The sequence below is a fragment of the Rhinatrema bivittatum genome, chromosome 2 (genome assembly GCF_901001135.1).
Source record: "Rhinatrema bivittatum chromosome 2, aRhiBiv1.1, whole genome shotgun sequence".
In the NCBI taxonomy this organism is placed as follows: domain Eukaryota; kingdom Metazoa; phylum Chordata; class Amphibia; order Gymnophiona; family Rhinatrematidae; genus Rhinatrema; species Rhinatrema bivittatum.
This window is the reverse complement of record NC_042616.1, coordinates 709446143-709473320: the sequence shown is the minus strand read 5'-3', so window position 1 is coordinate 709473320 and position 27178 is coordinate 709446143. Positions and strand designations below refer to the sequence as shown.

Here is a 27178-nt window from a genome sequence, read left to right as displayed (position 1 = left end):
TCGCACCGCCGCGGTGCAATCGCTGCCGGTTTCGCACCCAATAGCACCACCATATAAGGTGTAGCTATTGGGCGCGAAATAGGACGCGAAAAGGCCCTTACCTTTTCGCCGTCCGCAGCATCTTCACGGAGTCGGCCCTGGTGACGCCTCGACTCCTCCTCTTCCGGGGCCGACTCCGCCCCAATTTAGGCAGCGCAGGCATGCGCTACCTTCGCAAACTATTGCAGGCTTGCGCTGTTAGCGCAAGCTGCAATAGCTTTAGAAAATGAGACCCTTAGAGGTTGATTTTAAAAATGTCACTTGCGCAAAAATGCACATATGTGAGCAAAACAGATTTTTAAAAAAACGTGAAGTATGTGCGCATATACCCATGCACGTGTCAAAAATAAGATGGCAGAAAAGAGGCAGGGCCAACAGTTATGTATATAACTCTTTATTTTAAAACCGGAGACCATGGAACGCATTGGCATGTTGTCAGCATAACTTTACTGCTGCTCCAGATGAGGAGCAAGTCTGTAGATCTTGAGTTTTAGAGCTTACAGGACAAGGTGAGGAGTCTGAGTCAACTGCGGGGTGTGCAAGATGAAGAACTAGAGGGGTCTTGAAGATCTTGATATTAACTGGACAAACTGGTGGACTACGTGGAAAAACTTGCGCAAACATGTTTTAAAATCCACCTACATATGTGCGTAAAAGCCAGCAAAGTCTTAGGAAAGACACACGAAGTATGTTGTCTCGAGCAATCTCTTAAGATTAGGCGCATCTTACCTGCGTGAGGTATATTTTTAAAAATATCGTGAGTGCACGATTTAAAATTGAAGCATATCTCCACTTGTGCGCCAATACGTGCGTATACGAGTGCAGTTGCGCTCATTTTAAAATTACCCTGTAAGATTGTCATTTCAAAACTGTCGTTAATTGCCTGTAACCTGTGCTGCAAGCCACCTAGCTAGAAGCCAAGGCTGCAAGGCTTATGCTAGCTGATCTCTTGCAAACTCTAGCATGAACATAAGAACATAAGAAATTGCCATGCTGGGTCAGACCAAGGGTCCATCAAGCCCAGCATCCTGTTTCCAACAGAGGCCAAAAACCAGGCCACAAGAACCTGGCAATTACCCAAACACTAATGTAGGAATCCCTGCATTTGTGTAATACAGCCCAGGGTTAGCAGGACCATCAACTGCACTTTTCTCTTACTGAAAACTGAGACTGGCTGGGAACCTAGACAGTGAGCTGTCTTAAGTAATGCTGTTTCAAACCGTTGTTACTGCTATGGTCAAATGTTAGCTGTTCATGAAGAAAAAAGGGAATTTAGGACTTGAAGTGTGGTTTTCTTTTGCGTCATTGTTGAGGGCTAGAAAGCCTGGGATTCAGTCTTTTGCATAGAGCTGACTCTCGTGCCCAGTGCTAAACTCATGACTCTAAGAGTTAGCCACATGCTAGGGATAAGATCCCTTTTTCCTTACTGTGAGAGGTTTAAGACTTAGCAGCAGGGAAGATTATGGCGATAGTGATATATAGAGGGCACGCTACCTCCTTAAAATCCTAAGACCCATAATCGAAATTGCCCACTCGAACTGAGGAAATCAGCCCAACAGAAGCTCTGAGACTATGCCCCACATCAGAATGGTAAAGACGAAATTTGATCTAATGCCATTGATCTGAATGTCATGTTTATTTACTCTTCCACATACTTACTTGATAGTTTGTTGCACACTATCTCTGCAACTGCTGTGATTCTTCTGTGCTATTAAACCGTAGTAAAAAAAAACCAAAAAAACTGCTTACATGACAGACAATAGAGAGTAGTGCTAAATGAAGTTCCCTTCAGGGAAAGAAGGGTTACTAGGAGAGTGCCTCATGGATTAGTCCTGGTTCAAGTTTTGATCAATATTTTCATAACTGATATTGCAAAGGGGTTAGTAAAAAAGGTTTGAATTTTTGCAGACAACAGTCTCACTCTCACCAAATACAGAATAAAGAGACTAGAAAGTATATTTATAAAAAATATTTCCAATGAGCTAAGGAATAGAATAACATCCAATAATTAAGAGCTCATACAAAATGTTATTGTTTGGAAATTTAAAATTTTTTTTCCAAACAATAAAATATTTCAAAATGGCAGAGACAGACACCCAATAATTAAAACTAATAAGGATGATTCACCACTCTTCATGCCTGAAAACTTTTCATTTCCAGTCATCCTGTATATGGCATGCATTAGTGAGGCAGCTTAAACTTTCTTCACACACACACCCATGCAGGCTCCTATTCAAACACACAGCCCCCAGGACAGGTTCCCATTTATTCGCACACATCTGTTATACCTGTCTGTCGCAGACGGCTGCGACCTCTCATGTTCACCTCTTTTCTCCCTGTATCGTCAAGTCTGGGAAGAATGGCAGTCTCTGCGAATCCCCGCTGACCTCGCCTTCGTTGCCGGGACAGCATGGATGCTGCCGACCGCCATCTTGGATCTGGAATTACTTAGGCACGCTCACACGCAAGGGCCTCCTTTGTACACGTCATGGCGGGAACCTTGGGGGTGTCCCCTCCCAATGATGTCAACCCGCTACTGTATTTAACCTGACCAGCCCTTGGCCTTCTATGAGTTAGCAAGGAGTTCAGTCTTGCTGAATCCATCTCATTTGAGGACTTCCTGTTCCTTACTTTGGTCTTGGCATCTAATGCTCTGAGTACCCGCTCCTCAGGGGCTCCCCTGATTTCCCAGCTATCCGCTCCTCGGAGGGCCTACCTGCCTGACTGCTACTAGACCTGCTTCTCAGGTCTCTCTCTCTCTCCAGGAACCATCTCTTTTAAGTACCTCTACTGACTTCTACTATACGAACTGTACCGAGGATCTCCCACGGTGTACCCAGAGTCTCGGGCCACTGCCGCCTTTCCTTCAGTAGAAGCTATTCAGCATTTCCTGCACTGCAGAGTACCGACACACCAACTATGGGAGCCACTTCCGGGTTCCGGCATCTCTACCAGTTCTTCAACATCTACTGTACAGACATCCTCAGCATACCCCGCTCTGCGGGCCACTTCTGGATCTGTGATCCTGAGGTGCCTACACTCGTCAGAGGGGATCTCTGGCGTACCCCGCTCCGCAGGACACTACCGGATCTTCTCATCTGTGAATTCCCCATTGCTCAGGACTGTACTATTACATCTCCAGCTCTGTGGACATTACTTTTTCCTTCCTTCATAATAAAAGTCTCTACTTCTAGCTGTGTCCCACGCCACTGAGACTATGCCTGCTGACAGTGAGGCTCACAGGGATCCTCCCTGTGGGCGGAGTCACCTTTCATCTCAGCCCAGGGTTTACATTCTTACAAAAACATAACAGTCACGTTCTCATTAAGACACCTACTCCAGACAGGTTCCCATTTATTCACACACACACACACACACACACACACACACACACACACACACACACACACACCAGGCAGGTTTCTACACCCCCCCCCCCCCCCCCCCAAGTCAAGCTCCCAGTCACACACATTCCCATCAGGCTCCCATTCACACATGCCACAGTCAGGCTCTCATTCACACACACCACACTCCCACACTCCAATCAGGCTCCTAGCATTCACTCACACAAACATACCATCTGGAGCCATTCTGCTACTCCTCCTTGTGTGCCGGCCCCTGTGCTAATCAAATCTTGCGGAGCAAGCTCTTCCTCTATGCTGCTCTCATGCATCGCAAAATCAGCAAAGAGCACTTGTTAGCTGCATGCACATGCCAGCACTGAGAAGAAGCAAGAGAACTGGCTCTTCCTTCGTTCTTCAGCCACCAGTGGGAAGAGGACCACTGGTGGTCTAGCGGTTCTCTTCCTCTTCTTGGCCACTAGTCAGATGGAATCCACTGGTGACTTTGCAGGTCTCTTCCCCTTCTTGGCTGCCAATGAGATGGTTTTCAGGCAGAGATGGATATTCCTCATAGCCTGCAGACACCAGACTACTGAACTGGACTAGTCAAGTGATGAATTAGAGGGCTTCTACTGCTAATTAGAAAGATAATAACAATTTGGCCAGACACAAACTAAACAGTTCACCTATGCAGCAAAGGGATATAATAATGCATGTGTGAGAAAATGCAACAGAGAGTACAGTAGCATCAGCAGCAGCAGCAGCAGCAACAGATGATGACTGGATTCAAACAATTGTGCTCCTGTGATCTTCACTTCTGGCCAAAGCAGGCAACCAATTAAGGGGGTGAGACACAACCTATTCGTTTGGTGGCTCGGCAAAATCATGTGTGTTTTTGTGGAGCTGGCTACCATAGATTCTATTTTGTTTTGTGTTTATATAGTATACCAGAGTAATAATAGATTTCTAGTATTACTGGTTGCTCTATCCCACCATACTTCTTGATAGAGCTGCTAAAGTGACTTACACTAATAGGATAAACGAGGTAATAATGCGTCTGTACAGCTCAATGGGCAGATCACATCTGGCATATTGTTCCTAATTGCAGAGGCCATATTTTCAAAAGGATGCAGACAGAGCAGAGGTGGCGCAGAGATGAGCTGTCAAAATGATGCAGAACACTAAAATCCCTATGAAATAAGACTTGTATGCTAGAGCAAGGGTCCTAAAATTTAGCCCTTGAGGATTGCAAACCAGTCTGGTTTTCAGGATTTCATGCAAATATATCTCATGCATATTCATTGTGGAAATCCAGAAGTCCAGACTGGCCTGCAGGACATGAGGACCAATTTAGGGACCTCTGCCCTACAGGAAATGAGAGGAGGAATATGATAAAGACACTCAAATTACTTAAAAGATACTAATAGTGCAAATAAAATAAGTACAACCTCCCCCCACCCCCGCTTCACCAAGGGTTACCTTCAGCAACTGCAGGGGTGGGGAAAAAAATCTTTCTGCAGCTACAGTACAGGGTTCTTTCCGCTGGGGAATAGCAAGAGCTATGGGGCCCCAAGGGGAGACTTGCACACAAAAACAACTGTCCACACCTGGACTATATTCCAAAACAGAGAAAACAATTTATTTTAAAGTCCCAAAATAAAAGTTCATTGGAAACAGAAAAAAAAAACAAACAGCAAATAGTCCCACTCACAAAAACAGTAGATGCAACTTCTTGGTCAGTTCATTCTTCTTTTATGCATGTTGAGCCACCAGTTAGCAGAATTCTCCAACAATCCACCTCAGGGCCTGTCCTTCCTCAGCCCCCCCAAAACAGACAGGGGGAACCTCTCCCCTTTCTCTTTCCCCAAACTGGCAGTGGACTCTTCCAGAACAGGGATTGTTGCCCCATGGACTAAGGGACAGCTCCCGCTACATGAACGGTGCAACTTATCCGAGAGATTTAACAGGTCTCTCTAGCAGACCAGTCCCAAGGACAGACAACACGCTGGGGAAGCCCTCCCTGAGCTCCGCACCAGACATCCTCCTCTCAAAAGAATCTTCTCAAAATTCACAAAGCTCTCCCCCAATGAAGGCACTTTTATATTCCATACCGAACATAGTCTCTTTGGAGGAAGGAACCTCCTAACATTCCTTTAGCTCACATCTCCTGAACTTCCCGTGAAGCTCCCTCTACTTAAAGATTCTACATTTTACTGAAGAGCACTTTTCTAGAGAACCCAGACAGGGGTCGCACGAGCAAGCATTGTTCAGGCTAAAGGAAGTTCTAGAACAACGAGTCTTAACATGAGACTTAAAGGTTTAGAATCAGGAGTAACATTAGGGAATGATTTTAAAGAAAAGGTAACAGATGCCATTAAATAGCCTTCCAATGGAGGTGGCAAAACACATTAGCAGAATTCAAAAAAACTCAAGATAAGCAGAGTTTCCTAGTTGTCAAACACTGATCGGAAAGTCAGAGATGAAATAAGGTCTACGGTATTATAACAGGAAGGAAACTAAACAAACTAAGTGGCCATTATGGTCATCATCTTCCATTTTATGCTATGTTTTTATCTTTGGTGAGACTTTGCTATCAGGATATGTAAATGAACATCTTGTTAATCTGAGGAACACAAAATATTCCCTAGCGTAATTGCTTTCAGTATGTTGGCAAGGATTCTATTTTGAAGTACCGGTATTTGTTTTTTACCCCTTTATAGTCTTTCATCTTTTTTCTCTTTCCTAGATGACATGCTTGGGCAACTGTGGGAACCCTCACAGGTCAGAAAGTTGGATGGGCCCCTTCTCCAGGATACATCAGGAGCATCACGTGATAAAAAATAACTCCCTTGGTCTCCATAGTCTGAGAGCTCCAGATAGCCTTGGACTCCACCTAAAATAGTTCACAAGCTCAATTGAAAGTATTTATTTTAGTCGTTTTTAGCCAGCTGAAACATTTTTTTTCTAAGCAAATACAGTTCAAAAGTATACACAAATGAAGCTTCTCACTATCTGCTTTCTCCAAAAGAGCTATCTTCCTCTTAAATCTCTCTCAGACACAGGTGTGTGTGTGTGTGTGTGTGTGTGGGTGCGCTCATGGAGTTTTTACTCACCCATTTTTTTTTTTAAGAGGCTCTACCCCTCAAAGTCCTTTATTTTCACCTCATACTGGGGACCTGTAGTTTTCCCCTCTTCTTTTCTCTTTCTCTAGGGGGTTATCAGTTGCTTACTGAGTAGATTCCCTTCTCTAGTATCTCCCTGGTTGTGTACACAATATCGGGTAGATTTTCAAAAAGCGCGATTTGGCGTACTTTTGTTGGCGCATCAGGCGCCAACAAAAGTACGCTGGATTTTAGTAGATACGCGCATATCCGCTAAAATCCTGGATCGGCACGCGCAAGGCTACCGATTCCGTATAGCCGGCGCGCGCCGAGCCGTGCAGCCTACCTCCGTTCCCTCCGAGGCCGCTCCGAAATCGGAGCGGCCTCAGAGGGAACTTTCTTTTGCCCTCCCCTCACCTTCCCCTCCCTTCCCCTACCTAACCCACCCCCCCGGCCCTGTCTAAACCCCCCCCTTACCTTTGTCGGGGGATTTACACCTCCCGGAGGGAGACGTAAATCCCGCGCGCCGGGACGCAACCTGGGGGCGGGTCCGGAGGGCGCGGCCACGCCCCCGGACCGCCCAGGCCGTAACCACGCCCTCGGACCCACCCCCGAAACGCTACGTCCCGCCTTGAAAACGCCGCGCGGATCGGGCCCGCCCCCGACACACCCCCCTCGGAAAACCCCGGGACTTACGCCAGTCCCGGGGCTCTGCGCGCGCCGGTAGGCCTATGTAAAATAGGCCTACCGGCGCGGAGGGCTCTTAAAATCCGCCCCTATGTGTACTAAGAGTATATATATATTTATTCCATCATAACCAAATTACATATCTGACAGCAACACAGACATGTTCTTATGTTAACACCTGTAGCCAGACACCTAGCTGTCGGAAAATTTGCACCATATGCAAGAGGTATAAGCATCTTGGGATGATACTTGCTCCTTTGTGATCCTTCTTCACACAGAGAATATAATCATCTAATCACTGCTATAGAGTGTATGCTGAGAAATTAACTAGCCGGAGTAGAATACCAGGCATTTCATAAAGCTGTCTCTGTTATGTCAGCGGAGTCCTGAAGATCTCTTCAGCTGGGCTGGCTAGCTGTCTAGACAGGTCAGTAATGACCAAATCGAGTCTGGGAAGCAAAATCCAAAGCTCTTTGATCTTTCTAGGTACCCTGAAGATTCTCTGAAAAACCTCTAGTACATGCAACTTCTTATTGGGTTAACTCCATTCCTTTGAAGTGAGATACTGAAAAGTGACGTCTTCTCAAAAAGAGGATGGACAAATCAAGGACAATAAGCATAGCAATGTGTAGCACTCCAGTATCTGATTCATTAAGCAAAACGAGAAACTTCCTGCTGACCCCCAATCATCAGAATCTGAAAACAGAAGAATCTAAAGCAGAGAATCTGGTAAAAGGATCCACCCTATAGAATCTCTCACTCTTTCATCATGAAGAGGTGGAAATGACCTCTGGAGTTCTGATCATCTTAACATACAATAGGTACGGCAGTAGAAGACTTTTTCCTGTTTGTGAAAGTGCCAGTCTTGATGGATAGATTTTGCATAAAACACTCTGGATGCACCTGAAGTGTCTTATTTAACCAATTCATCATGAATGGGTGTAAACCAGAGAAAATCCCATCAGGCTGTTTGATGAAGGCTGCAGTAGCCTAACAGATGCCTCTGGATCAGCAACTGAGGAAAACAGAAGAGGAGCAGAATGTTTTAGCCATCTCTGTGACTTTAGAAACAAAGCAAACTGAGCCAGCAGCTGAGGGGTGCAATCTAGCACCACAATCTGGGCAGTGACACCCTCTTTACTGGGGCTTAAATATTTCACATATTATTTTTGTTTGCATTTTGTTTATTTAAAGTTCTTTTTGGCAGAAAAGAGTGGCAGGGGATAAAGAGTACTGACAAATTCTTTTCCCCCTACTATAGCACATTTTGGAGCAATGCAGTTAAAATGGATTTTTTTTAAGAAGCTCAAAAGTCAATAAGCATTAAAAAATATTGCAGTTACATGCATATTACTTCCACTTTCCAGAATTACGATGGCTCCCTGCAAAAGGGAGTGACCCACCTGCAATAGACCAGTCCCAATTAGTATCCTCAGAATTACAATGCCACATCTGTGTACATGAATCCAAAACACCTCATTTTAACATGCAGTTTGGTAGTATTAATAAAACATCATGTCAGGCTGAAAACTTCTGCAGCGCACAAAGCAGGGATTAATTATCAAATGCTGGTTTTCTTTAGAAACATATTTCCTGACTTGTACTGCAGGCAAACTTAACAATAACTCACAGGTGGGCAAGGCTAATTTCCAGTCCAGGGTTAAAGTCCAGGTCTTTACACAGTAACTCCTCTTGTGGTAGTGCACAATGTGCAAGACTTCTGGTTACAGACAAGGCTTAAGCTTTAACCCATATTCTTTATTGTATTATGTTATAATTACCTCCTGCCTTTACCTTTCTTCCAGCTATTTAAGCTTCCAAGTTTTTACTCCTTGTTAAATGTAACTTTGCCTTATTCACCTCTATTGTTAATTACTTTATTTATTGCTTCAGTTATACCCTTGTTCTATGTAAACCGATCCGATATGGTTATTACTATGAAGGTCGGTATAAAAAAAGTGTTAAATAAATAAAATAAATAAATAAGGCACAAGACTTTAAGACGTAGTAGCAGAGCATATCTTCAAAACACATCAAGACAAGAACTCACAGGTGTCTTCCAGGATCTCATGCTTTCTTTTGGCTTCTCTGCTGGCTAAATGCTGGGAACACCGCCCAGGTCTCCCTGCACTGCTTTTGAATCCCCTAAGGACCAATCCAGATCCTCGGGGGCGGGTCTATAAACGAAGCTAACTTTAGTCTAAGGTTGGCCTTCTCTGAGCTATTCTGTGACTCCTTGCACAAGGCATCCCCGCCTCAGACTAAGCAGACCCCAGTTTCAAGTCCAGGAAGTACATCATTTTCCCCCGACATATCAGCTCTGGGGAGCACAGCAAAAACACCTTTGATTTTGTAACCAAATACTATTACTACTACAACTGAACATTTTAACAGCACTACCAGGTACTAATGTTCCATAGACCGGACCTTTGACTTCCAATAACTTTATCTGAGAAAGCAGAGCAGAAAAAACCTGTCACACTCAGTCACAGGTCTCTGAAGCCTACTGTAGAAAGGAGGAGCTTTAACGCAGTCATATGTCCTTTCACAATGTCCTGTGATGAGGATACCTTGTACTAGTCACAGTGAGTGAGAAGCTGCATTTGCCCACTGTTCTCCTCTTGTTGAAGGAAATAAAAAAAGTTTGCAACCCTACAAAGCACTACTACAGAGGAGCACATGAACAACACCTCCCTACTCTGCCAAGGGCCAATGGACAACTTGAGAGAAGGTGGAAGCCACAAAGTCAGGTCATGTGGCGAATAAGAAAAAGCATTGGGAGAACTGGAATTTGTTGCTTTCTGCAATACATCCTGTGGTCCAGACGAAGGGGAGAAGTGAGACAGTATCTCATACCTGCTTAATGCAGAATTGGTGTCTGATTTTGAGCAATCTCCAGTCATTTCTTTTCTTTACATTCTATTAATAATAAAATAATGTTTTAAATACAAAAATACTAAAGATGAAAGATTCTTCAGCTGAGAGCAGACTCTATGGAGGGAGATTAATTATTTGGCAATAAGGGGTCTTGACTATGAGCAACTGTTTTTCATTTCTGGCCACACTCCATTGCAACATCAGCCATGGGGGCACGCTCAGTAGTATCCCTCCAGCCCTTTTCCAGATGTGAACAATGACACCAGAGGAAGAAACATAGGAATGAGGAGGGGAACAGGGCCAGTTCTTGCAAGTCATATCTCTTCAGCCATCATCAACATTTATTTATAATCATGCTTATCCAACTAGAAAGGCAAAGCATGTTACTACAGGTTGGGGGGACTACAACAGATATAAAATACAATAAATAGAGTAGGAAAAGTCAAATACAGTAGATAAAGTGTGGTACAGAAAGTTAGAAAGTTACAGAAATATTAGTACAATAAATAAATACACTAAGAAAATGACAAACTATGCAAATATGGAAAATCCAATGACTATGCAGGAGATATAAACGAGCTGTAAGTTCAATGAGTGACATACATCAAGGGAGGTACTTACAACTGAGATAATGCCTGGTTGCATTTGGTCTGTTTAGGGTAATTACAATATATTTTGGCGGAAGCAGCAATTCATGATCAGAGGGTTCATTGTCAGGGGGTTCAAATTACAGATGCGGGCTAATTCCTGCTTCTGAGAAGCAAGTTTTCAGTAGCTTCCTGAAAGTTAGGAATTCTGGAGCTAGATTGATGTTGGGTGGTAGACAAACAACTATTGAGAATTTCTCGATGGACATGCACTGACAGTTAAATAATAAATTTTAAAGGACCATCATAACAAGAGGTGAAAACTTAACCCATACAATGGTTTATACACAATATGATATCCTTAATTGCTCTCCTCCGCAGCATATGTAAATATTTCTTTTTTCACTGCCACCCTGAGACACCTTATGATATTGCTCAGCTTAGAGTCTCTGCAGAGTGAGGAGCTCTTTTCCTGATTGGTTAGTGATTGAATGTTTCTGAGCTCCTTATTGGATCTGTTCCTTGATGTTCTCTCTCCTCTTCCTATTGGTCCCTTGACTCAAAGAATCCTGGGACTGACTCATTTCCTATGAGATTTTCAAATGGAAAAAGGCTCTTGACAAACTAGTAGCTCTCCTGTGTCCTCTACAAAAGCATCACTCTCTCACCACTTTCTATTTCCCATCCACTGCTAGTCCATGCTATTCAATAGTAGCCACAACTTCTATTACATCTGCAGTTATCTTCATCCAATTACTGAACTTTCAGAGATTCATAACAGCTGAACCATGCTGCTATCTGTATGGCTATTCTCAATGTCTTGTCACAGAGTGCTGAAATATTTCTTCAGTCTAACAAATGTTTGGCATTTCAAGAAATGAGTGCTCTGATATTTGGAAATTGGAAAAAAAGAAGGGTTAAGTGACTGTTTAGCATTTCAAGCAAAGACAGGCGATTTGTGAATACAGTACATTAATTATAATCGATCAGAGGTCCAACATTTGATGTGTGAATTTTTTGTATTGATTTTTATTTATTTATTTTTATTTTTTTTTTTACAGTGAATCATCTTAAATACTCTCATAATTAAATCAAAAAAATATCAAATACTCGGCTTTAATCAGCAGAAAAGCTCAATGTCCCAGAACCTCAACACGGGTCCATGTTTTGAAAGAGCTCTTCAGCTTTTTTCCTTAAGCACTCCCCTGAAGGAAAACAACTGAAGAGCTCTTTCAAAAAATGGACCCGAGTAGGGTCCTGGGACACTGAGGTGTTCTGATGATTAAAGCAGAGTATTTGATATATTTTTGATTTGATTGATTATGAGAGAGTGTTCAAGGTGATTCACTGTAAAAACAAAACAATGTATACAAAATAATCACAGAGAGAATAGTAGACCTGTGTTTATAATTTAGTGTCATACGATTGCATGGTTTATGTTTTCACCCCTTGTTAAGAAAGACCTTTAAAATGTGTTATTCAGCGGTCTGTGCATATCCAAGTTTGATTCTCTAGCTGATTTCTCCATTTTTGTGGACTGTAGCGTGGGGAGGTAGCTGGTTCCATAGGGCTGGGAGAGATCCTGGGGAGGTTCTCTTTCTGGTGCTGGTAAGGCATTTTTCCTTCGAGGTCGACATGGGCTTTTTAAAAATTTTGTATGAGCTCTTAATTATTGGATGTTATTCTATTCCTTAGATCATTATAAAAAGAATATTTCCAAGTATGGTTTTACTAATATGATTGACTTATATTCCTTAATTTTATTGTTTGATGAATGATTTGAGGACTGGTGATGTTTCTGTTTCTCCATTGCTGCACTGCATGCAGAGTCTGGCTTGTTGCGGTTTGCGGTTTCTGGTTCAGTTTCTTTTATAGTTTATAGTCTCTTTTATTCTGAATTTTGTGAGAGTGAGTCTGTGTTCTGCATGTTTAATTGAGATGGGGTATTCTGTATTAAAAAAAACCCCAAAAAAATGAGGACGGGGGCAGCACAGTAATTGTTTGCACAGGGCAGTCAGATAGTCTACAAATGGAAAATTATGAAGACTACAATGATTCTACCCAGAAGTGGTCATCCTGCCAAGATCACTCCAAAAGCAAACCCCAAACTAACATCCAAAGATCTGTAGGCCCCTCTCAGTGTGGCTGATGTGAGGGTTCATGTGTCAATCGTCGGGAAAAAAAATGAATGGAAATGATGTTCATTGGTGAGTATCTAGGTGATGCATTGTCCTCTCGCACCAAGGATGTGTCTCCCAGGGCCCAGGAGGGAAGGGTTAGGTTGGCCGTCATAGTTGGTGATTTGATTATTAGGAATATAGATAGCTGGGTGGCTGCTGGGTGTGAGGACTGCCTGGTAACATGCCTACTTGGTGTGAAGGTGGTGGACCTCACACGTCACCTAGATAGGATTTTAGACAGTGCTGGGGAGGAGCTGGTTGTCGTGATACATGTGGACACCAACAACATAGGAAAATGTGGGAGGGAAATTCTGGAAGCCAAATTTAGGCTCTTAGGTAGAAAGCTGAAATCCATAACCTCCAAGGTAGCATTCTCTGAAATGCTCCCTGTTCCACGCACAAGTCCCCAGAGGCAGGCAGAGCTCCGGAGTCTCAATGAATGGATGAGACAATGGTGCAAGGAAGCGGGATTCAGTTTTGTAAGGAATTAGGGAACCTTTTGGGGAAGGGGAGTCTTTTCTGAAGGGATGGGTTCTATCTCAACCAGGGTGGAATCAGACTGCTGGCACTAACCTTTAAAAAGGTGATAAAGCTTTTAAGCTAGAAGGAGAAAGATGACAGTCACCCAGAAACGCATGGTTCAGAGGGAGGTATCTTCAAAGGATAGTAATTAAGCATTAGGGCATCCCAATAGAGAGGTTTCAATAATAAGAAAAGTAGTCCATGAGTATCCCTGTCAACTGAAAAGCAGAATGTTAATACAAACAAAAAGCACACTTTGCAATGTTTATATGTTAATGCCAGAAGTCTAAGAAGTAAGATGGGAGAGATAACGTGAATAGTAGTGAATGACGACATTGTGATGCCAATTAAGTCTGAGACATGGTGGAAGGAGGATAACCAATGGGACACTATTATTCCAGGGTACAAATTATACAGCAATGATAGAGAGGAGCAATTAGGTGGTAGAGTGGCGCTTTATGTCCGGGTTGGCATATATCCAACAGGTCAAAGATCCTACAAGAAACTAAATGCACAACTGAATCTTTATGGGTAGAAATCCCTTGTGTGTTGGGAAAGAGTATAGCGTGCACCTGGCCAAAATAATGAGATGGACAGTGAAATATTAAGAGAAATTTTGGAAGCTAACCAAAGTGGTAGTTCAGTAATAAATGGGAGATTTTCAATTACCACAAAAAAAGTGGAAACCAAAAATATGTTTTAGGTCTAGCCTTAATAGAAGGTGTCAGCAAGCCTGACGTTGTATAACTTCAAGAGAAACCAACCGGTCTTATAATCATTCACCTTCCAAAAAATCCTTTTAATTCAAAAAACTGTTTTTTTAAAAAATGTATTTGTATATTAATATAAAATTGTACTCTGTCCTCAGAGTATGTCAAAAATAGACTCTTTACTATCATTCAAAAACAGCCCTTGACTAAGATGTAGATTTCAATTACCCCAATATTGTCTGGGTAAATGTAACATCAGGACATGCTAGAGAGAAAGCTCCTGGATGGATTAAATGACAGTTTAATGGAGCAATCAGTTCAGGAATCAACAAGAGAGGGAGCAATTTTAGATCTAATTCTCAGTGGAGTACAGGATTTGGTGAGACAATAGTGATCATAACATGATCAAATTTGAATTAATGACTGAAGGGAGGCAATAAGTAAATTCATGGCTCTAGCTCTAAACTTTCAAAAGGGAAACTTTGATAAAATGAGAAAAATAGTTTAAAGAAATACTGAAAGGTGCAACTATAAAGGTTAAGAGTGTGCAACAGCATGGACAATGTTAAAAAATGCAAAGAGAGCTAGTAATTTTCCATTCAATTAATCATCAAAAAACCAAGGAAAAAGATAAATCAAAAAAATTTTTATCACAAAATTGTGCTCAAAAATTTTTTATAGAATAAGACTGACTGTATCGGCAAGCCTGACGACACCCCTTGAATAATTTAACAGGGGTTGTCCGGACTTCTCGTCATGTACAGTCGGCCTTTTTCAATTAAATTTTTTCAATTTTTTCAATAATTTTTGTTTTAAATAATTTTTTATATAAATGTTGCTTAAAAAATGTTTTTTAAGTGTTTTTTAAGTCCAGGGCAATTGTATCCAGTTATCTCAATTCAAAGACACAATTGTTTCATTGTTTCCATTCGACTCAGTCCAAAAAAATTATTATTTTCAAAGCCAAAGAGTGTAATTTTCAATGAACAAAGGACAAGAATATTTTTTAAATAACCTCGACACCCGGCCGATGTTTCGCTACTGCTTCATCAGGAGCGTGACATTATTTACTTCCAATGTCTCCCGTTGGTATTCGGGAGACATTGGAAGTAAATAATGTCACGCTCCTGATGAAGCAGTAGCGAAACATCGGCCGGGTGTCGAGGTTATTTAAAAAATATTCTTGTCCTTTGTTCATTGAAAATTACACTCTTTGGCTTTGAAAATAATAATTTTTTTGGACTGAGTCGAATGGAAACAATGAAACAATTGTGTCTTTGAATTGAGATAACTGGATACAATTGCCCTGGACTTAAAAAACACTTAAAAAACATTTTTTAAGCAACATTTATATAAAAAATTATTTAAAACAAAAATTATTGAAAAAATTGAAAAAATTTAATTGAAAAAGGCCGACTGTACATGACGAGAAGTCCGGACAACCCCTGTTAAATTATTCAAGGGGTGTCGTCAGGCTTGCCGATACAGTCAGTCTTATTCTATAAAAATTTTTTGAGCACAATTTTGTGATAAAAATTTTTTTGATTTATCTTTTTCCTTGGTTTTTTGACAATGTTAAAAAATACCATCTTAGAAGTGCAGTCCAGATGTATTCCACGTATTATGGAAGGTGGAAGGCCAAACTATTGCCGGCATGGTTAAAAAGTGAGGTGAAAGAGGCTATTTTAGCCAAAAGATCTTCATTCAAAAAATGGAAGAGTAATCAATCAGAAGAAAATAAAATAAAGCATAAGCACTGGCAAGTTAAATGTAAGAGATTGATAAGACAGGCTAAGAGAATTTGAAAAGAAGTTGGCCATAGAGGCAAAAACTCATAATAAAAACTTTAAAAAATATATCCGAAGCAGAAAACCCAAGAGGGAGTCGGCTGGACCATTAGATGATCGAGGGGTTAAAGGGGCACTTCGGAAAGATAAGGACATCGCAGAAAGACTAAACAAATTCTTTGCTTCAGTGTTTACTGAAGAGGATGTTGGGGTGATACCCATTCCGGAGACGATTCAGATGAACTAAACCAAATCATTGTGAACCTGGAAGATGTAATATGCCAGACTGACAAACTGAAGAGTAGTAAATCACCTCGACTGATGGTATACACCACAGGAGTTCTGAAAGAACTCAAAAATGAAATTTCAGACCTATTACAATTAATTTTTAACGTAACATTAAAATCTTCCATTGTACCTGAAGACTGGAAGGTGACCAACATAACCCCGATAATTAAAAAGGGCTCCAGGGGTGAACCAGGAAACTATAGACAAGCTTGATTTCAGTGCCGGGAAAAATGGTAGAAACTGTTATAAATAAAATCACAGAACATTTAGATAGACATGGTTTAATGGGACACAGCCAGCATGGATTTACCCGAAGGAAGTCTTGCCTCACAAATCTCCTACATTTATTTAAAAGGGGTGAATAAACATGGACAAAACTGAACCAGTAGATGTGGTGTATTTGGATTTTTAGAACACATTCGACAAAGTCTCTCATGAGAGGCTTCTAAGAAAATTAAAAAGTCACAGGATAGGAGATGATATCCTTTTGTGAAGTGCACACTGGTTAAAAGACAGGAAACAGAGAGTAGAATTAAATAGTCTGTTTTCACAGTGGAAAAAGGTAAACAATGGTGTGCCTCAGGAATCTGTACTTGGACCGGTGCTTTTTAATATATTTATAAATGATCTGGAAATGAGTGAGATGATCAAATTTGCGGATGACACAAAATTATGCAGAGTAGTTAAATCTCAAACGGATCGTGATAAACTGCAGGAGGATATTGTGAGGCTGGAAGATTGGGCATCCAAATGACAGATTAAATTTAATGTGGACAAGTGCAAGGTGATGCAAATAGGGAACATTAACCTTTGCTATAATACATGATGTTAGGTTCCATATTAGGAAATTCTACTGTCCATGAGCTGAAGCTGAGCTGGAAACTGGGTCCATACAGCAAGACAACTTAAACATTAAAGTAAATGGCCTACAGAATAGCTGAAGAGGAAGAGATTTCATGTTTTGGATTGGCCAAATCAAAGTCCCAACCTAAACCCTTATTGTGGAAGACCTGGAGCAACCTGTTCATGCAAGGAAGCCCTCAAATGTCACAGAGGTGAAATAGCTCTTTATGGTAGAATGGGCCAAAATTCCCCAACAGTGATGCAGGGCTGGTGCTAGCTTTTTTGCTACCCTGTGCAAAAAATTACTGTGCTGTCCTCCTCCCACCAATTCATTCAGTATCTGTCCCGGGACCATCAAATAAAGCCCAGCTCTGTCCTGCAATTTATATTTTTAAAAATGTATAAATAGATAATTTATATATATAATTTATTTATACCAAAAACACTCTAATGAGAGTGGGATATAAGCACTTAATACATTATAAAAGGCTCTGCATAATTATATTGAACACTCTTATCACAAAAGTCATTTATTACAAAAAGGTATTATCAAAAATTATTACACAACAATAAACAATTCTATATCTCATTATACAATGTACATTGTATTCATCAATCTTTTTTTAATACAAAAAGTGTTATTAAATTTACCTAAAAACTCTTCAATCATTACTTTGTAGAAATACAACCAACCCATTCACCCCATACATAACTACATTCATAATACACACTTGATCAATCAAACAATTAGAACTGTAGACATTCACCTCCTTTTTTCGAATTGAACTGAACAATGTTGTTATTTTAAACCACATCAAAATAACAAAGTATATTCAAACTATGGCCTGGATTCATCATTCACCGCTGAATGATGAATCCAGCAAAAATGAGGGGCGGGGAGCGAAGGGGGGGGGTGGGCGGGTCTGCGAAGCCCACAGCCTTCTCACCACTGCAATGTCTTCGCTGCCGGCTTTCGCACTGAATAGCACCACTGTGAAAGGTGGTGCTATTCGGTGCGCTACTGCTGACGATAAAATTGATAATCTTTTCGCCGGCAGCGAAGACACCACCAACTCCTCCCTCCCCCACCTCAACTCCTCCCCTCCCCCTAATTTGCATTATATTGCATGCGAAAAGACCCTTTTCGCATGCAATATGGCCCTAACGCATGCAATAAAGCTTTAGTGAATGATCCTACATAAGAACATAAGAAATTGCCATGCTGGGTCAGACCAAGGGTCCATCAAGCCCAGCATCCTGTTTCCAACAGAGGCCAAAACCAGGCCACAAGAACCTGGCAATTACCCAAACACTAAGAAGATCCCATGCTACTGATGCAATTAATAGCAGTGGCTATTCCCTAAGTAAAATTGATTAATAGCCATTAATGGACTTCTCCTCCAAGAACTTATATAGACTGGGTAAATGTATTATATTATATAGACTGGGTAAATGTATCATGTATGTAAATGTATCATGTATGTATATAGACTGGGTAAATGTATCATCGGGTCACGCTAGAGAGATAACGTTCCTGGATGGAATAAATGATAGCTTTATGGAGCAATTGGTTCAGGAACCGACGAGAGAGGGAGCAATTTTAGATCTAATTCTCAGTGGAGCACAGGACTTGGTGAGAGAGGTAACGGTGGTGGGGCCGCTTGGCAATAGTGATCATAATATGATCAAATTTGATTTAATGACTTGAAAAGGAACAGTGTGCAAATCCAAGGCTCTCGTGCTAAACTTTCAAAAGGGAAACTTTGATAAAATGAGAAAAATTGTTAGAAAAAAACTGAAAGGAGCAGCTACAAAAGTAAAAAATGTCCAAGAGGCGTGGTCATTGTTAAAAAATACCATTCTAGAAGCACAGTCCAGATGTATTCCACACATTAAGAAAGGTGGAAAGAAGGCAAAACGATTACCGGCATGGTTAAAAGGGGAGGTGAAAGAAGCTATTTTAGCCAAAAGATCTTCATTCAAAAATTGGAAGAAGGATCCAACAGAAGAAAACAGGATAAAGCATAAACATTGGCAAGTTAAATGTAAGACATTGATAAGACAGGCTAAGAGAGAATTTGAAAAGAAGTTGGCTGTAGAGGCAAAAAGTCACAGTAAAAACGTTTTTAAATATATCCGAAGCAGAAAGCCTGTGAGGGAGTCAGTTGGACCGTTAGATGATCGAGGGGATAAAGGGGCACTTAGAGAAGATAAGGCCATCGCGGAAAGATTAAATGATTTCTTTGCTTCAGTGTTTACTGAAGAGGATGTTGGGGAGGTACCCGTAATGGAGAAGGTTTTCATGGGTAATGATTCAGATGGACTGAATCAAATCACGGTGAACCTAGAAGATGTGGTAGGCCTGATTGACAAACTGAAGAGTAGTAAATCACCTGGACCGGATGGTATACACCCCAGAGTTCTGAAGGAACTAAAAAATGGAATTTCAGACCTATTAGTAAAAATTTGTAACTTATCATTAAAATCATCCATTGTACCTGAAGACTGGAGGATAGCAAATGTAACCCCAATATTTAAAAAGGGCTCCAGGGGCGATCCGGGAAACTACAGACCGGTTAGCCTGACTTCAGTGCCAGGAAAAATAGTGGAAAGTGTTCTAAACATCAAAATCACAGAACATATAGAAAGACATGGTTTAATGGAACAAAGTCAGCATGGTTTTACCCAGGGCAAGTCTTGCCTCACAAATCTGCTTCACTTTTTTGAAGGAGTTAATAAACATGTGGATAAAGGTGAACCGGTAGATATAGTATACTTGGATTTTCAGAAGGCGTTTGACAAAGTTCCTCATGAGAGGCTTCTAGGAAAAGTAAAAAGTCATGGGATAGGTGGCGATGTCCTTTCGTGGATTGCAAACTGGCTAAAAGACAGGAAACAGAGAGTAGGATTAAATGGGCAATTTTCTCAGTGGAAGGGCGTGGACAGTGGAGTGCCTCAGGGATCTGTATTGGGACCCTTACTGTTCAATATATTTATAAATGATCTGGAAAGAAATACGACGAGTGAGATAATCAAATTTGCAGATGACACAAAATTGTTCAGAATAGTTAAATCACAAGCAGATTGTGATAAATTGCAGGAAGACCTTGTGAGACTGGAAAATTGGGCATCCAAATGGCAGATGAAATTTAATGTGGATAAGTGCAAGGTGATGCATATAGGGAAAAATAACCCATGCTATAATTACACGATGTTGGGTTCCATATTAGGTGCTACAACCCAAGAAAGAGATCTAGGTGTCATAGTGGATAACACATTGAAATCGTCGGTTCAGTGTGCTGCGGCAGTCAAAAAAGCAAACAGAATGTTGGGAATTATTAGAAAAGGAATGATGAATAAAACGGAAAATGTCATAATGCCTCTGTATCGCTCCATGGTGAGACCGCACCTTGAATACTGTGTACAATTCTGGTCGCCGCATCTCAAAAAAGATATAATTGCGATGGAGAAGGTACAGAGAAGGGCTACCAAAATAAGGGGAATGGAACAACTCCCCTATGAGGAAAGACTAAAGAGGTTAGGACTTTTCAGCTTGGAGAAGAGACGACTGAGGGGGGATATGATAGAGGTGTTTAAAATCATGAGAGGTCTAGAACGGGTAGATGTGAATCGGTTATTTACTCTTTCGGATAGTAGAAAGACTAGGGGACACTCCATGAAGTTAGCATGGGGCACATTTAAAACTAATCGAAGAAAGTTCTTTTTTACTCAACGCACAATTAAACTCTGGAATTTGTTGCCAGAGAATGTGGTTCGTACAGTTAGTATAGCTGTGTTTAAAAAAGGATTGGATAAGTTCTTGGAGGAGAAGTCCATTACCTGCTATTAAGTTCACTTAGAGAATAGCCACTGCCATTAGCAATGGTTACATGGAATAGACTTAGTTTTTGGGGTACTTGCCAGGTTCTTATGGCCTGGATTGGCCACTGTTGGAAACAGAATGCTGGGCTTGATGGACCCTTGGTCTGACCCAGTATGGCATTTTCTTATGTTCTTCTTATGTTCTTATCCAAACCTTTTTTGAACCCAGCTACACTAACTGCACTAACCAAATCCTCTGGCAATAAATTCCAGAGCTTTATTGTGCGTTGAGTGAAAAAGAATTTTCTCCGATTAGTCTTAAATGTGCTTCTTGCTAACTTCATGAAATGCCCCGTAGTCCTTCTATTATTCGAAAGTGTAAATAACCGAGTCACATCTACTCGTTCAAGACCTCTCATGATCTTAAAGACCTCTATCATATCCCCCCCTCAGCCGTCTCTTCTCCAAGCTGAACAGCCCTAACCTCTTCAGCCTTTCCTCATAGGGGAGCTGTTCCATCCCCTTTATCATTTTGGTTGCCCTTCTCTGTACCTTCTCCATCGCAACTATATCTTTTTTGTTTTCAAGATGATCTCTCTCTTAACCGGTGGCTATAGTATTGTTCTCTAGCTATCAAGAAACGAAACTGGTGTTCGTCTTTAACACTGCCAATTCTATCCCCTTTCATTCATCGTAAGATGAAGTTGGTGTTCTTCTGATTTATTACCAATGTCCCAACAAGGCCCTTGTTTTGCCAAATGGCTTCCTCAGGGGAATGATCTTCTTGAACAGAGCACCTCAAAAGTCGGTAATACCAGTTCTTGAACACTCCCTGCTTACTTCTGCGGGACAAAATCTAATCTATTTCTGAAGTTTTGACTACTTCAACAAGCTCTTAATTGCCTCGAAACTTTAAACAGAAGAAACAACCATTTTCCTCCATGGAACTACCTTATTCATAAAAAGTACATATTTCTTGGAAATCTCACTGCTCGCCTGTACAGCGATTCTACTTTGCACTTAACCGGTCTCCCAACTCTGAACGGCTCTTTCTCAAATTCTACGACAAGCTTAATAGCTCTGACTCTTTCCTTTTCAACAACTGTTTCTCTTAATGTGTTGGCGTGCACTGAATTGGAATTATATATAAATATATATATATATATATATACAATTATATATATTTAAAAAATAACCCGTGCTGTAATTACACGCTGTTAGGTTCCATATGAGGAGCTACCGCCCAGGAAAGATTTAGGCATCATAGTGGATAATATTTTGAAATAGTCGGCTCAGTGTGCTGTGGCAGTCAAAAAAGCAAACAGAATGTTAGGAATTATTAGGAAGAGAATGGTGAATAAAACGGAAGATGTCATAATGCCTCTGTATCGCTCCATGGTGAGACCACACCTGGAGAACTGTGTATAGTTCTGGTTGCCACATCTCAACATAGTTATAGTTGCGAAATAGAAGGAACAGAGAAGGGTGACCAAAATGATAAAGGGGATAGAACTGCTCCTTTATGAAGAAAGACTAATGAGGTTAGGGTTGTTCAGCTTGGAGGAGAAACTGCTGAGGGGGGATATGATAGAGGTCTTTAAAATCATGAGAGGTCTAGAACAGGTAAATGTGAATCAGTTATTTACTCTTTCAGAGAATAGGACTAGGGGGCACTCCATGAAGTTAGCATGTAGCACATTTAAAACTAATCAGAGAAAATTCTTTTTCACTCAACGCACATGTTGCGTCCATCGGTAGCAGACGGCTGCGACCACTCTGCCTTACCTCTTTTTCTCCTCTTTCATTCTCTTTGGGCAAGATGGCTGCCTCTGGTGCCGAATGCAGAGGGTCTCGGCGTTTCCAAACCAGCATGGGCATCCCCATCCGCCATGCTCACTCCCGTGGCCTCCTAGGGCGTGAGCGCACACATTTCCTACGCTCAAATACACGCCATGGCGGGAACCTCGGGGGCGGCCCCACCGCATGACGTCAGTACCTCGGGGGCGGCCCCACCGCATGAGGTCAGTACCTCCGGGTATATCTAGCCTCCACTTCCGCTACCACCTTGAGTTAGCAAGGACTTCGGTTTTAGCTACTCTGACACTCTAAGCTGCATGCTTAGATGCTGCTTCCACTCCAAGGGCCTCGCTCCTGTAGAAGCTTCAGATACCCGCTCCTCGGGGGTCTCTTGCTTCCAACTACCCTTCGGGGCCCTCTCTAGCTAAGACAACTGCTCCTCGGGGGTCTTTCTCTCTCTTCTACATTTCAGGATATCGGACTATCGGGTACTCGCTCCTTGAGGGCCCACCAGCCATTATATCCAGCACCACGGACCTTCGGTCCCAACTTTCCACCACCAGGAAGACGCCATCATTCCTGTGAGTACCTCTACGATCCGGTGTTCCAGCTCCACCCACCAGCCTCGATGTTATCCGCACTGCGGGCATCTGCCTATCGTAACATCTGGGTGAGACTTCACATCTGAGCTTGTTGAACATACTGGCACTTCTTGGATCAGTACCTAACCTTCCTGATATCACCATCTATCTACAGCAGTACAATAAAGCCTCTATCCATACTGTGTCTGCTATCTGAGTTCAGCCTATCGCAGTGGTTCCCCACGGGGCCCCTCCCCGTGGGCGGAATCATCTCCATTGCAACCAAGGGTCCACAATGCCACAAACCCAACAGCACAATTAAACTCTGCAATTTGTTGCCAGGGGATGTGGTTAGTGCAGTTAGTGTAGCTGGATTTAAAAAAGGTTTGGATAAGTTCTTGGAGAAGTCCATTACCTGCCATTAATCAAGCTGACTTAGAAAATAGCCACTGCTATTACTAGCATCAGTAGCTTAGGATCTATTTAGTTTTTGGGTACTTGCCAGATACTTGTAGCCCGGATTGGCCACTGTGGAAACAGGATGCTGGGCTTGATGGATCCTTGGTCTGACCCAGTATGGCAATTTCTTATATTCTTAAAAACTTACAAGCGCCCTCCATCCCAGAACCCATGAATAGGGAAGGGTATCAGGTAACCTAGGCAAACCATACAGCCTTGCACACACGCCACTGCACACACCCACATCCTTTTTAGACACAGACAATTAAATTATGCATTTATAATAAATTTTACATGAAAAAACATTCAAAAGTACATTCTTCTGAGGCAAAAATAACACAACATGCATATTATATTTACATGCACTCCTGTGGTGTCAACCAGAAAACTCCCCAAAAAAGACACTTGGAACTCCTATGGAATTAGACCTTTTGTAATGCGTATTGGGTGTGAGCTTGGACCTCAGAAAATCATGAACGAACGCAATTGCCATTAAAATATAGTAAACCTCTCATACCAAAACAACCCTAACAACCTTATCTATGAAAAGGTATCACTGCATATATTATACCAGGCCCTAGAACACCAATAAAACTTATTAGGAAACCAAGCTGCTATAGATTCCTACACAGAAATTACATGCCAGCAAATACCTTACCTCAGTCACATATGCATAACACAGACAGACCCTCATCGAATATAGAATAAAGAGATCAGAAAGTATAAACAGAAATGTGCTGAGAAGAACTGAACTGGAGCCCACAACAAGTCAGCCTCTATAAGCAAAGCAATAATGGAAAAATAGAGACATTATCATTCTTCATAAAACATTAAATAAAATCAAGACATATAAAACATTAATCATAATAGTAAAGTCATACTCATAAAAAGAATAAATATTTCAAACCAGTTAGTGTGTGACACATGGGTTCTCACAGGCACACAAACATACACACAGGCTCTCACACATACACATTCACAGGCACACGCCATCACACAGGCACCCACATACACACACATAGTGGTAGATTTCAGATGTACGCGCGCTACCCAGCGCACACACATGTACACCCGATTTTATAACTTGCATGCACAGGCACGCGCAAGTTATAAAATCAGGGTCAGGACGCAAGTAGGTGCACACCAGTGCGCGGGCTTCTCCCTTTCCCTTCCCCCTAACCTAACCTTCCCAACCTTTCCCCCCCCCAGCCCTACTCTAAGCCCCCCAAAAGTCTTAACAAAGCTTTTGAACCTGCCTGGAGGCAGGCGCAGGTTGCATGCGCCAGCAGCCTGCTGGCACGCGATCCTCCAACACAGCAGCAATGGCCACTGTGTGTCGGAGGGCTCTGGCCCCACCCCCACACCAGACCACCCCACCCTGCCTCCTCCCCTTTAGTAAAGCCCCGGGACTTAGACGCGTCTCGGGGCTTTATGCGCATCGCTGGGCCTTTATAAAAAAGGCCCGACGCGCGTAGGGCTTTTAAAATCCGGCCCATAGGCTCTCACAGACACACAGTCATGCACAAACACACAGGTTCTCATACACACACAGGCTCCCAGTCACTCACTCATATTCAGATGGCCTTCTCTTGTCTTCGGGCCGTGGTGGGATGAGCTCCACCACAGCCCACTGGCCTTCCTGATTGCAGGGGGGGGGGGGGGGGGGGGAGAGCAGAAGCTGGGCATAGGCACGAACGCACACGCAAATGGAAAATGGGCCTCTCTGACGGCTACCGGCGGGTTAGACTGCAGGTCACCGGCGCTCATCTCCTTCTTTGGCTCCGTGGCCTCTCTTGCTGCCACCGGCTCGCCGCCTCCCCCAGGTGTGCTGCCCCGTGCAAATGCACGGTATGCACATCTGGTTGCGCCGGGCCTGCGGTGACGTGGGAAACTGATCAAAAGTTGCAGGAAACATTTAGCAGAAGATATTGCCACCAGTTTACTGAATGAAGGGTTCACATACTTTATCACGTAAGGATACTTATCGTTGAATCTTTTGTTGAATAAATCAAAATATATCCTTTTGGTTCAAGTTATTTAGTCTGGATTATCTCTTTTATCAAAGTTTAAATTAGGACTAATCATGTTCTGAGTATAAACTGTGTTAGGATATAGACATCCTAGGGGATTCACAAATGTTTTCTCATCGGTGTATTAAAGGAAACAAGAAATCTCTTTATGAGTTATGTTTTTTCTAACTGGTGGCAGCAGGCAGCTTCCTATTGTGGCCATCCCTTATTGTGCAGTCTGGGAGAATCTACTTCTTTCACTGCTTATTCTTTAGTCCGTGACAGGGGCGGGGCAGATACCATTCCAAAGTGGGGATAATCACCAGGTTTGCCAGTGGAAGATGTGCTTTTGAATGTAAAAGATTCGGGATCCTTTAAACGTGAATAAATCTCTTTTGCTTCTCGGTTAAGGCCTTAGACATTTTGGCAGGAGAACCCTCTTCCTCCCTCACCGCCCAGGCAGGCGGACGCCATGCTGCAAATTAGGCTTTAAAACTTAAATGTAGAGGGGAAAAACAGTGAACAAGATCAGAGTTGAGATTCCTAGTGCCTCCTCCCTCACACCGACCCTCTGCAGACTGCTAGTAACGGGGATTCTAACATTTTTACTCCTCCTACAGGGGAGTTCTGGGAAAACCGAACACCTCAGTTTGGGGAAGAGGATGTGGGGAATGAGGGGCTGTTACAGCAATGTTTCCATCTGAGTTTCTGAACACTGCTTCCTTACCTTCTATGAGCAGGTATTCTATGCCACTGCTGGAGCTGTCCTCGCTGTAGGAGCGGGCTCCCAGTCGGTAGACAGCACTGCCCTTCTGCGCTCCTGGATCTACGCGGGCCAAGTAGGGGAAGGGATACATTGTCCACTCCAGGCTCTCCTCCCTCGGGACCACAAGTGTCAGGCGGCACAAATACCAGTCACCACCTGAAACCAAATAACAACATGGAATCACACACAGGTCTTCAACGACGGAGGCGTATTCAGTTCTATTCTCATTCTATTTAGGTGTGCCCGCGCCTGTACGGTGAATGGAGACACAGGCACTTGCACCCAAAGCAAACATCGCTTCTCTTCAGGGTTGGCGGAAGCACTAGGCCTAGAGCGCCGACCGTTAGGAGGCACGAGCCATGTGGATCTTCGAGTGGTGGTGGCAAAGAGGAGTGGAGATTCAGCGGGCCGCAAGCAGCGCCCAACCTGCTTGTGGCCCAGAAAACCGAGAACGAGGTAGGAGTCTGAGTCGGGGCCGGGGGTGGCGGCACGACCGGGGGGGGGGGGGGCGCAAGCCGAAGGTGCATAGGACACCCAATCCCCTTGCACCGGCCTGCTTCATGTCTTCTCCTGAACACAATGGCACATGGAGACAATGGGGCTCATCTGGGATGAGTGCCAGTCACTTGATGGAACTATCACTTTCAGAACTTTTTGCTATCTAGCCATGAGACAATAAAAATAAAATACAATTCATATATAAAATACAATTCCCGTTAAGCACTTTACTAACATCAACCACTTCAATCACCACCTCAATCACCACCCAGCTTGTATACCTG

The 27178-nt window shown here is 42.5% G+C and overlaps 1 protein-coding gene across 1 annotated transcript in view; it reads right to left on the bottom strand.

Annotated features, from left to right (window-relative positions):
• LOC115085554 (neural-cadherin-like) overlaps positions 1–27178 on the bottom strand; it is a 256917-nt gene that overhangs the window by 149473 nt on the left and 80266 nt on the right. The window contains 1 exon segment of the mRNA XM_029591722.1: positions 26358–26552. Coding sequence (XP_029447582.1) covers positions 26358–26552 — 195 coding nt within the window.